At 35.7% G+C, this 12,024-nt stretch overlaps 1 protein-coding gene across 1 annotated transcript in view; it reads right to left on the bottom strand.

The window, feature by feature from the left end:
- LOC139984083 (uncharacterized) overlaps window positions 1–12,024 on the bottom strand; it is a 28,725-nt gene that overhangs the window by 12,420 nt on the left and 4,281 nt on the right. Inside the window, exons 6-21 of the mRNA XM_071997787.1 lie at window positions 11,604–11,816; window positions 11,377–11,439; window positions 10,641–10,757; window positions 9,012–9,215; window positions 8,452–8,730; window positions 7,308–7,516; window positions 6,446–6,668; window positions 5,623–5,724; window positions 4,950–5,140; window positions 4,245–4,358; window positions 3,460–3,530; window positions 2,865–2,905; window positions 2,378–2,474; window positions 1,283–1,388; window positions 628–738; window positions 44–150 (exon numbers count right to left, since the gene is read on the bottom strand). Coding sequence (XP_071853888.1) covers window positions 44–150; window positions 628–738; window positions 1,283–1,388; window positions 2,378–2,474; window positions 2,865–2,905; window positions 3,460–3,530; window positions 4,245–4,358; window positions 4,950–5,140; window positions 5,623–5,724; window positions 6,446–6,668; window positions 7,308–7,516; window positions 8,452–8,730; window positions 9,012–9,215; window positions 10,641–10,757; window positions 11,377–11,439; window positions 11,604–11,816 — 2,248 coding nt within the window. The remainder of the gene's footprint in view (window positions 1–43; window positions 151–627; window positions 739–1,282; window positions 1,389–2,377; window positions 2,475–2,864; window positions 2,906–3,459; window positions 3,531–4,244; window positions 4,359–4,949; window positions 5,141–5,622; window positions 5,725–6,445; window positions 6,669–7,307; window positions 7,517–8,451; window positions 8,731–9,011; window positions 9,216–10,640; window positions 10,758–11,376; window positions 11,440–11,603; window positions 11,817–12,024) is intronic.

The following is a 12,024-nucleotide window of genomic DNA, read 5'->3' as shown; positions in this document are numbered from 1 at the left end:
TGTCAGGAATTTGAAAGGATCAACACAATTGAAAGAAACTTACTCGTCACCGCAAGCTTGCAACAAGACAAACTTTGAGAGGACGTTATCGGCCGGGAATGCTGCAGCAGCATACTGTACCGCCATCATTCTTGATGGAACATGACGAGTCTGAAAATATTGGTGTGAGAGTTAATCACTTAAAATATTACTGCTGTATAAATATGCAATTAGTTACAATATGTAATTGGTTAAAATATGCAATTAGTTACAATGTGCAATCAGTTACAAAAGTGTAATTAGTTACAAATATGTAATTAGTTGGGCACTAGACAAAGTCATGTGATGAGGTCTACACGTAGCTCCCTTGCGGAAGTCAAGGGGGGGTGAGGGGATATTCCAGGTGTAGGGGTAGTCAATGGGATGTAGTATGGAGAAGTTCTTGAAATTTCTGCAAGTTTGCTTGTAGCAACAAATGATCCTGAATAACTAGTTTAGTAACAAGAAACACAGTTAAGAAGTAAGTCCAAATCCATGCCACCTCCATTCTCCCCCTCCCCCCCCCTCTCCACCAACACTAAAATAAAACAGCTCCTCTCCTGTTATGTAATTTCCTCCTTCCCCTTCTGTTCCCATTACTGTCATTACCTTCTTCATATTCACTTTGGCCAATAACTCTAGAAGTAGAGAACTTTGTCGGGAGTTTTCTTTACAGAGGATCTTCAAACTGTTCGTGTTCTCCATAAATTCCACTTCGGTCTGTAGAAGAAAGATACAGAAATGTCAAACAAGATATAAGATTAAAAAGAAATGACAAGAATTCAGAGACGGTCAATCGATATTCTGCGAACTACTAGATTTACTTGTCCCAATTACTAATGCTTTCCATCAACTGTCATACTATCAAATTTAAGGTCTCATTATAGTAAAACTGGATTTACTCATCTCTGTTTAAGCTTCAACGGTCTTGTTTGGAGACAGATAAACAAGGGTGATGGACACACTAAGAATCTAATATTTTCAAAAACTAACTGAAATTGCTTTTCCTAGGAGGGGGGAGGGGGGAATATGAGGGTTGGCAATGTGAAATAACAACTAAGCAAATTATTTAAGAAAGAATTGCTAGATAAATGATCTGATATTTGTTTTTACAAGTATCTGTGGTAACACAATATAGTACAGTAAGCCTTCATGAAGTACTACCACAGATTTCAGGTTATTTTTCAGTCTTTTGTGTTATGTATGCCTCTATGTTCCTTGGAGCTAACAGAAATGCTTAAATGATGTTTCAAATATTCCATACCTGTATCGTCATCTGCTTGTATCTAGTTTCCATCAACCTCACAACAAGTTCGATGCTTAATCTTTCCTTTGGTTCCACGAGGAGACACCTCTTAATGATGTCAAATCTGACAGAAAAATAGAAAGATAAATCATAACTTTAATGATGTTTTATATGACTTAAAGTGACTATATTAAACATGTCTGCTGATGTCAAGAAAAACGGAAGAACCTCTTGCACGAAAAAAGTAGGCTTGGAACCAAAATAATTAAAGATGAGATTCACTAGAATAAATAAGACCCGAGAAGCTGGCGTGTTTTGTCAGACTCGGACGTAAATCAATGACCAAATATATTCTGAACATGTCTGTTTTCATTTTTATTCTTAGGCATTCAACTAATAACCCAGACCTGCCTGACACCAAATGAATGGGAGGGGGAAGGGGAGAGGGGGGAGGGGGATATGAAAGAATACAGTTGATAAAATTTACAGATGGAACTATAGGCCAAAGAGTGGTAATGCATGATGACCTACAAGAGAACAGACAGATTCATTGTCTTGATAATTAAATACCCAAATAACAGCAAAGGCAGACGATACACAAATGTTGGAACTTTGTTGGAACACAAATGTTAGAACAATGTTGAAGAGTTTATTGCTCATTTAACTGACCTATGGTGATTAAAGGGAAGCGAAAATATATGAAAAGACATGTTCACTGAATGCTATTCACTACATTCTAATACATGATCTACCCATTCAATCTGAATTTTAATGTTACCCAACATGTTTTTTGACAATGCAAATTATGTTGAAACAGCATCTGTACTAAGAGCAAACTTCATACATCTTATGATATTGACTATCAAGGAATTTCATAGCTACAGATAGTAACCTGGAGTCCACCCAATAAACTCACAACATATAATATATATATATAGATAACATCAAATTTAGACTTTAATACATTTCATTAGGGAAAACATACACAAAGACGCTGAGAAAATATGACAAACAATCAGAAAATGTTCTCATACCTGACTAATTTTTGTAATATTTGTTAGCATATTTTGGCCCATTGATACTGATTTATGTATAAAAGAATATTAAACTTACAATCCACTTGGACAACCTTGAGGTTGTGAGATGGTATTTCCACCGGCTAAGTGTTGCCATATATCCTCCAACTGTACCTCACTGAACGGCTTTTGTCCTTTAAAAAAGTTTAAGAAGAGATGAAAAAACTCAAAATAGGTCCACGAAAGTGTTTTTAATTTACAACAAACTTTTGGAACAGATGATTGTTCACACAATTGTGTTTTCCTTTTCTTTTCTTTTTCTTGATAAACTAGATAAGAGTTCATATCATTTATCGTCTAGAAATGAAAAGTACAACTTTCACTGGTTACATATTGCTTCTCTCAGATAATTTGAAATGATAAAATGAAACGTGATGTCAATGGTTCATCTTCTTTCTCATTGGTAATCTCTTCACTGTGTCGGAGACAGTATTTGAAAAGATTTGAAATATCTACCGAACTAAGTTATTAACAAAAGAGTCCTAGAAATTACTAGGGTAACAACGAGAAAATTAATAACTCACCATAGGACATTATTTCCCACAATATCAGGCCACAAGACCATCTGTCATGAGAGGAAAAGCAGAGATGTTACTGACAGGTTTACCACCCAATAATAAGCCTCAAATAAAAAGTTGTAAATCAACTAGAAATGTTTCAGTGTGCTATATCACTGACCACTGTCCTTTAATATGTATGCTACAACATTGCACACCTCCATTTATATTCCTTAGCTTATAAATGTTTCACAAATCAGCTTCAAATGACATGACATCATTCATTTGAACAACTGACTGCATTTCTAGCCTGAGATTTTTGATTAAACAAACACTTTTTCGAGAGTGTGTATGACTTTTAAAGCAGTAGGTACTTTTACATCACAAGAATGTGATGATGGGCATGTTGATGTAAGTTTAAGACGCTAAGCTTAAGAAGCTAAGACACTGATGTAATTTTAAATTTTAAAGTCATAACAAGTATATGTTAAAGAAAAAATTCAAATGTTATTATCTATAGTTAAAAAGGAAAGGACACAAAAGGCTAGCATAACAGGTCAAGTCATTTAACATTAAGTCAAAGTTGGTGAGAAAAGAGGAGAGATATCTGAATTTGTCTTACGTAGTGGTCTTGGATGAATATGTATTGTACAGAAGGGTCTCAAAGGCCATCCATCTGGAATCTGTTGTTTTCTGTTGAGATAATTGATAATTATAGAATCAAACCAGAAACATAGTCTAGAGCATTACTGAACAGACTGTTGAGCTAACTTATCTCAAAGTTAAAGAAGAAGTTATTAGTCTCTTAGTGTGAACAATTGCAACATTATTTATAGTAATACTCAGCACTGCTTTGGTAAAACTTGTTGCAATGTCAAATAAAATAAAGCTGCCTTTAATTGCTAAGTAAATAAATACAGGGCTGCTGTAGTGCTGGATATGCTTAATGTGTAGGGCTGATGTAAGACTTTCACAGGGCTGAAAGTGTAGGGCTGGATGTGTAGTGATAATGAAAGGATGAATGTATAGGGCTGATTTAGGACTGACTGTATAGGGCTGATTTAGGACTGACTGTGTAGGGTTGAATTAAGGGCAAGTGTAGGGCTGGGATGCTTATGGCTGGGATGCATAGGGCTGGATGCATAGGGCTGGATGTGTAGGGTTGGGTGTGCAGGGCTGGATGTGTAGGGCTGATGTATGCCTGGAGGTATAGGCTGATTGCCGACAGACTGATTGCACAGTGACCCAGTGTCACGTCAGGGGGAAAACATCTGTTTCACCAATTATAATTTTTACCTGGCTAACGTCACCAACAAGGGGAGAATATTCCTAAATCACATAATTAATTCATCATTGATAACATTTGCTGGCTTTAGCAACTTCTGTCATCTTGTCTTGCTCACATACCTGTGACCTCTTGGGTTTGCCATTGTTACTGACACTGGGTGGGTAGTCCGCAATCTTAGCTACCAAATCTTCTGTGAGAACAACATTTTTAGCTCCGAGGTGATGAGCAACACACTGAAAAGGGTAGGTAAATAATAGTGTGACTTTATACTGCAATAAAAAAAACTTTATTCATTATCATACACTGGGAATTATTAGGCAACTTGCTATAGAAATGCAAATTTTTATAAATACCAATTTGCTACATGTATTATATGTTATAATGATACAAGTATTATGTTCTGCATCTATCACAATGGAGCTAATGAACAAAAACAAAAAACACATTGCTCTGCTCTATCAATTGCTCAGAGAGTTGAGGTTTTGAAAATAATATTGCCTTAATTGTTACATCTCTTTTACAACTTTTTCATCTGCCCTATTATAAAATAATATATAAGGATAGTGATTGAATCATGCACAATATCATTAAAATCATCGCCCTCCCCCACCCCCCCCCAAAAAAAAATAGAGGACTGCATTTTTAAACTGCATTGAAATCTCCAAAGAATCTCCTTGGGATCTATAGACTGTATTTTTAAATATTCATGGAGTCAAGTATTGTCAAAATTTCAAATAATACATATCAATCATATGAAACGAAGAAACGAACGTAGAAATGGACAGAGATATGGATGGACCAAGTAATGAAGCATTAAAACTCACATTAACAGATGCCAGGTGACCGAGTCCATTCACGACATCGACCCCAAACTGAAGTAACTGGGGCATTAATGTTGCAGAGACGTTGAAGTCTGGTGAACGCTTTCTCAAAGGCCTGTGGGCCTTGTGCAGATCCTTCAACCAGACATCTAGACGAGATATTTCGTCTCTTCCAAAGATGAGGTAATATGGACCTACACGATGGCAACAAAAAGTGGGAAACTTTGTGACATTATTTTATTGTTCCTCACAATCACACCACTGACCAACATCATTAGCACAATCTGAGGGCCAGAATCAAGTCTCACTGAGCAGGTAAGGTGACCGTGGCTCCAACTTTTACAACAGAATGAGAATGGTGCCCCTCTTCCCATGACTCCTGCACTACTCCCCCCCCCCTCCCCCACCTGCTCCTCCTTATTGCCAGTTTTAGCCTGACTCTATTTGCCCTTCATTAAAATCTCAACCATAATCCTCTAAAATTGCCTTCAAAAGAAAAAGAAAAATTCACAAAACCAGTAATGAAGCTGTTCCTTATTTTGTTCAAGCCTCTTCATTGCCAGTATTGAAGCTGTTCCTTATTTTGTTCAAGCCTCTTCATTGCCAGTATTGAAGCTGTTCCTTATTTTGTTCAAGCCTCTTGATTGTGTGGGATGAATATATAACCACAACTCACCATCCTTTGTGCATGTACCAAGGAATGGAATAACATGAGGGTTGTCTGCTATTAGCTTCAGAGCTGTTAATTCTTCCCTAACCTTCCTCTTATCCATTTCTCCTGTGAATCAGCAGAGATAATAACAAAAAGATTAACATACATAAGTCCTGTAGAATACTACAGACAGACAAGGGTGTAGTTGTTATTTAATGGGTATGAAGACTCGCGCAAAAGAAACGTCTAATGCCGGTAATCTGACCTAGTATGGAATGAGGTGTAACAAAAGTGTTAGACACCACCATCGATCCCTGAAAATACACACACACAGCTTGCTACCATCGGTAATTAGACACTAGTGTACAGTCAGTACATACAGCTGCGGTCAATACCCACAGCACAGTGTACAAACAATACAGCGATGGACAACTCAGGTCCAGCTAAATATAACAAGGTATCACGTTTCATTACTGTACTGTCTGCATTTTGTAGCGACACAAACAAAACGTCACTTGTAAGCAACGGAAAGTTAACTTTTTCAGATGGTCGCACGCGGTTTGGGGCGAGTCTTCAATGGCTTTAAACTCCTGTAAATGGAAAAGTATCATAATCTACATCTGTGATCTTGTGAACTATATAACATGTATTAGAAGTGTAACACACAGAGAAATAATAGTTACAGAAAATCTTCATATATGACTTAATACTAGGCAAATTCATTCATGAAACAGCATGCAGGGACAATTCAGAGAAAGGCATATGTATTATTTTAGATATTCCAATAAAGAGACAAGCACACCTCTAACTGGTGTGCAATCTAAATTTATGGAACGATTATCTTTACCTTTCGTGTGCCTCAGATAAACGCTTTTAGTTTTATTGCCAAAGATGATCTGTCCATGGAATATGTCGTGAGTGTCTTCACTCAAGCACACCTTGCCGATGGTAATGTCACTCCGAGCCATCTCAAGGTCTGTTCTGGTCATGACTGAGGTCTGTGATTTGAAGCTAGCTTGCCTGGACACAGACCTCATAGGGATAGCTTCAATGTCGTATGACGCTGAACGCTGCGAATATAATTGACAAATAGTATAACTTCGTAACAAGGACAATATTATGAATTAAATTTTAGTTCCGTATAAGATTCCTTAGAAGCTGCAGTTAATAGTTAATGATAGGCAATAAAATGATGTTAAATGATGAATACACGACTTGCAAACTTTATGATCAATGGCTATTGTCCTTGCAAATTTTCTACCCACTTCCAAGAGCCTTCACTATCTTTTTGTCCTTAAGTGTTAAAGGGCAAGGGCCAAGGACAACTGTTAAACCACTGGTGATTGGTTAATATCTAATTTGTCAATCTCCTCACAATTTTATAGGACTATATTAAAATCACAGATTGATTGGAGTGACATGCTTGTGGGTGATTGGATTTTTTGTGGCACAATAGAAAAGGACAGCCTCGACAGAATTTGACAAAAGGTATGATCGCTTGGAAAGTTGTGCTGAGGAAAAAATATCTATCTACTAAACTGTGCCATATATAAACTTTACGACAACAACCATGACACAAAGATTAACAGTAGCATTAACAGTAACTAGGAACAGTCTTATTTGTTGTCCAAGTCAAAGTATCAAAAGAAACCTCCTACCCTCCCCCACCATCCCCACCCCCCCCCCAAATTCTGTTGAAATTTCCTTACCCTACTCGATCTTAGACTCGTTCTTCCACTCAGAGGAAGCAGATCTTCATCATCGTCTCCTTCGACTTGGGCGTCCATTTTCCAGTACTTCCTTCCGGCCAGAGTAATAGCTATGACAATAATCACTGTACAGGCCACCACTGCAAGGATGATAGCGACCCAGAACTGTGGAGAACTTACAAAAGTTGAACCTGAAATTGTCCTTTGACCTGGAAGAGAAGAGCATTAAGAAGTCCTATCAAATATTTTGTTGAGCTTACGCACTGCAGGGGTTGTTGAGAAAGGAGAAGAGTTTAAGATTGGGGGTAACTTGAAAGTGTAAGAAATAAAAGGAAAAAATGTTTGGTTTGAGATTAACGCTGATAAACAATGCTTTCATTTCAGGATGATTATGATAATTCTGGAGTTTCTATTCGCAGCACTGTGTGTGTATTGGAACCTTTTTTTTGGGGGGGGGGGGGGAGGGGGTTGATATTTTAACCTTTTTTTATCCATGTTGTCATAATCTCATAACCATGCAACTCATTAGTTTTTACTGTTTAACATTCTAATAATCCATTCCTAAGTACAGCTTTCCAAATTTTTCAATAAAAACTTGTTTTGCATTTGAACAAGTATAAACTCGGTGGTATGTCGGGTCATGCAATTAGCAGTAATGGAGAAGTCTGGTATGTGTGACAGTTCTGGGCAACTGTCACTTAGCTAGGTACGACTGAACGTCGTTTCAGCCCTTTCTTTTCTACACAAATCAGCATTTGACCACAACTTGGTTCATGACAAGTGAACCAAACTAATCGCACTTGCAGTTACAATTCTTTATTATGCCCCTGATGACAATAATATTTGCAACAGTCAATGATGTATTACTAGAAATACATAAGTGCATTATACTGAGCTATGTGAAACCATGTATACCTGTAGTGTTATAGGCTTATAGCTGTAGTGAATTCTCACCTTTACATGCTATTAAAAAATGAATATAAGCATCTATAAAAATCCATCCAATATAGGAGGATTCATAGCTTTTTTCCCCGTTTTGCTGAAAGAGGAATTTCCATCCCGATTCCAGCTGTAGTTGATGATCAGACTGAAGACGTTGAGAGGTGAGATAACATAAAGCAAAATTTAAACTACTCAAACCCACCTGACTGTAAGACTCTGATTGGTCGTGTAGAACTCAGCGAGACAGCGTGCCTGTCCCGATCTACCGCTATCAATCTGACCAGCTCGATGTTAGCCACGCCCAGGTCGGTCAATCTAAACTCTCTGAGGGACGGATCGATCAGTGAAGTGTTGAACCAGGTATCTACTCCCATTGGTCTGAGTTGGATGATGAACCCGTCAATTTGTATATCCTCCGAATAACTCCATCGGATGATCAGGGAATCGGGGAACGTGCCCTCAACCTCCAAGATAAAGTCCTCTGAACGTTCAAATAAAAAAGAAGAAAAAACATTATAAAGAAAAAATTCAAAATATTATATATCATAAAAGCTGAAAAAATGAAAAAAACCATCAGGCAAAAGCTTTCATTCACCCAGACTCTAGAACAAGAATCTCTCTTCTAAAGAAAAGAAAATTCATGGTTAATTGCAGTTTTTCTTGGTGTCTGTGTTTGTGCGTGTTACACTTTGTGTGTGTTCTATTTGCCATTTTCAAGGATATTATCATTAAGAATTAGCAGTCTGAGGAAATGTATCTTACCAAATGGTTCCTGTCTGATGTTTTGATCGTTGCAAAGATCAAATTCGCAGAAGCAGGCTCTCCCTCTGTGATCTGTAGTCGGAGGCAGGGCTACCCCTGGCGGGCTGATAAGCTCAATATACCGTAGACTGCTGATGCATTCTCCAGACTCAGGTTGCCAGCTCTCCGGAGCACAATCTCTGGATATCTGGGAGGTAGCCACACCTGAAAATTGTTTCAAAGAGTAAGGTTGAGTAATTATTGCACTTTTATTATTAATGTTTAAATATTTAACTATGTCTCATCATTCAAGAATATTTTCTTGGAATCAAAGATAAAGGTTAATATGGAATGACCTAAAAATGTCACAAAAATCAGTTCACCGTGCTAAGAATTGGTTAGAGGATCTTGATTTGTTATAATTCCTCTGTAATATGTCATCAAATATCAAATATCATTACTCGGTAATTGGAGTAGAAAACTTAGAGGGTTAAATAAGAACCCCTAACCTAATCAGAATATCCTTTTATATTGTGTTTGTATATATTGTATCCTGTGTTTTATATTGTATTCAATGATATATTTAATTTTATGTTCTTTAGTTTGTATCTGTCTTATATTGTATGTAATTGGACACTCTTTTGTATTTATCGATTAACATCTGCATTTTATTGAATAACATTGTATATGTAACTGTATGATCATTTGTATATGTACTAAAGTGTATCATATTGCAACTGTATTGTATTTAATTGTATGTTCTTTTGTATCTATATTATATTGTATTTAATTGTATATTCTATTGTACCAGCATTATATTGAATAACATTGTATATGTAACTTTATGTTGTTTTGTATATGTACTAAAGTGTATTTTATTGCATCTGTATTGTATTTAATAGTATGTTCTTTTGTATCAATATTATATAGTATTTAATTGTATATTCTATTGTACCAGCATTATATTTAATAACATTGTATTTGTAACTGTATGTTCTTTTGTATATGTACTAAAGTGTATCATATTGCAACTGTATTGTATTTAATTGTATGTTCTTTTGCATCAATATTATATTGTATTTCATTGTATATTCTATTGTACCAGCATTATATTTAATAACATTGTATTTGTAACTGTATGTTCTTTTGTATATGTACTATAGTTTATCATATTGCAACTGTATTGTATTTAATTGTATGTTCTTTTGCATCAATATTATATTGTATTTAATTGTATATTCTATTGTACCAGCATTATATTTAATAACATTGTATTTGTAACTGTATGTTCCTTTGTATATGTACTATAGTTTATCATATTGCAACTGTATTGTATTTAATTGTATGTTCTTTTGTATCAATATTATATTGTATTTAATTGTATATTACTTTGTATCTGTTTTATATTGTATTAAATTGTATTATTCAATATTTTTAAATAAATTCTACAGATGAATATTTGCAAGTGGTACTCTCCCCCATTCTTACCAGAGTAAAAGAGGGGTATAAGCAGGATAGTGTTTGCAACTTCTCTCCATCTTAAACATACCATTAAACTGTATTTGTTATTCTACTAACGTCATTAGAAATGATTATCTTTTATTAAATGACAAGAAGCAATATTCAAGTTCTGTCTTCATTTCAACATACCGTTGACAATCGCTGAGATGTTAACTGTAATGCAGATCTCATCTGGCTTGCACATTTTAGATGGGACAGTCTCCATTTTACATTCTTCTTCAGTGGTACAGACGTAGCAATCTATGGCTGTGAAAATGTTAGATATATATAAATATTCATATATATGATTCATGAATATTCAGTGGATGTGATTCAGGAGTAAAATTCACTTTTCTTCTTCACTTGGATGTCAGCAGAGTATATTACAAAACTATCTTACAAATTTAACCTTTAATCTCTCTAATTTCCTTACTTTTTTTCAATAATCTTGTTACAGGGATTGGCATTGTATAGTTGAGAGTAAAGGGAAAAGTACAAAAAAGTGGATATTGCACCAGAAACCACAAAAATCTATTGTCCCAAATGAAAGCAGAAGCAAATGGAGTAATTTTATCCAATTAAGATGATCACCAAAAGTATTATTACCACAATTACAATCAAAATTAGCAGAACATTATTTGAAAGGTTTAGAGACATTTTATCTTTTGAAAAAAATAACAGTAGCAAAATACCATAAAGTATATTTTACATCAAGGCAAACATGTCACTACTGCTCCATTTATAAAAATAAAAAAGGGCAACTTGCTAGGCCTTATTTAATACAGCACTCCAGAATCATAGACTGACTACCGTTATAACTTCTTACGCACCTTAAGTTTGCAAACAATTTCTACCCTATCTGGGAATCCTCCATTTTTTTACTTACTTGGAACTGATGATCCAGCAGACACTGTTACATCAGTACTGGCAACAGATGGGGGCGTTGTCGCTATAGACAGGAGAAAGAATAACATCAACAATAACATAACAAGAACAATAATAACATAATAAATAACAATAACATAACAATAACACCAATGTATCATATATGCTACCATACTCTGCACACATTGCTTTCAATAAACAGGTGGCTTCCAAGACAAAGCCACTTACCAGCAACTTGTTGAGGGATGTCCATGTCATTGCACAAGTGTGTATCGCAGAAACAGACCCGCCCAACCACAGCAAACAATTGGTCGACAAGAGGACTTTCAGTGTAGTCATAGTAACGCTGAGCTGATATGCATCCGCTAGTTAAATCGGGGCCAGCAATTTTAGGGATGCACTGGCGGAAAATTTCATCTCCTGTAGTTGGAAATCCTGATGCTGTCGTAGGAAAAAACAAAAACAAAGAAAAAACTTCATCAAAAAAATTCAATCCATTTAATCCTCAGTCAGTGTTCAGTCTCTTCTAAATAAAGTTGTTTGGTATAATTTTTATGGCCAAAACAGCAATTTTCATGACCAACACTTTTCAAATATAGTTTAACGATATTACAAACTGAATTATTAAAATATCAAGCCATATTGCTAT

The sequence above is a fragment of the Apostichopus japonicus genome, chromosome 2 (genome assembly GCF_037975245.1).
Source record: "Apostichopus japonicus isolate 1M-3 chromosome 2, ASM3797524v1, whole genome shotgun sequence".
Classification (NCBI taxonomy): Eukaryota; Metazoa; Echinodermata; class Holothuroidea; order Aspidochirotida; family Stichopodidae; genus Apostichopus; species Apostichopus japonicus.
Note: the sequence above shows the minus strand (reverse complement) of the source record. Positions and strands in the feature narration are given on the sequence as shown.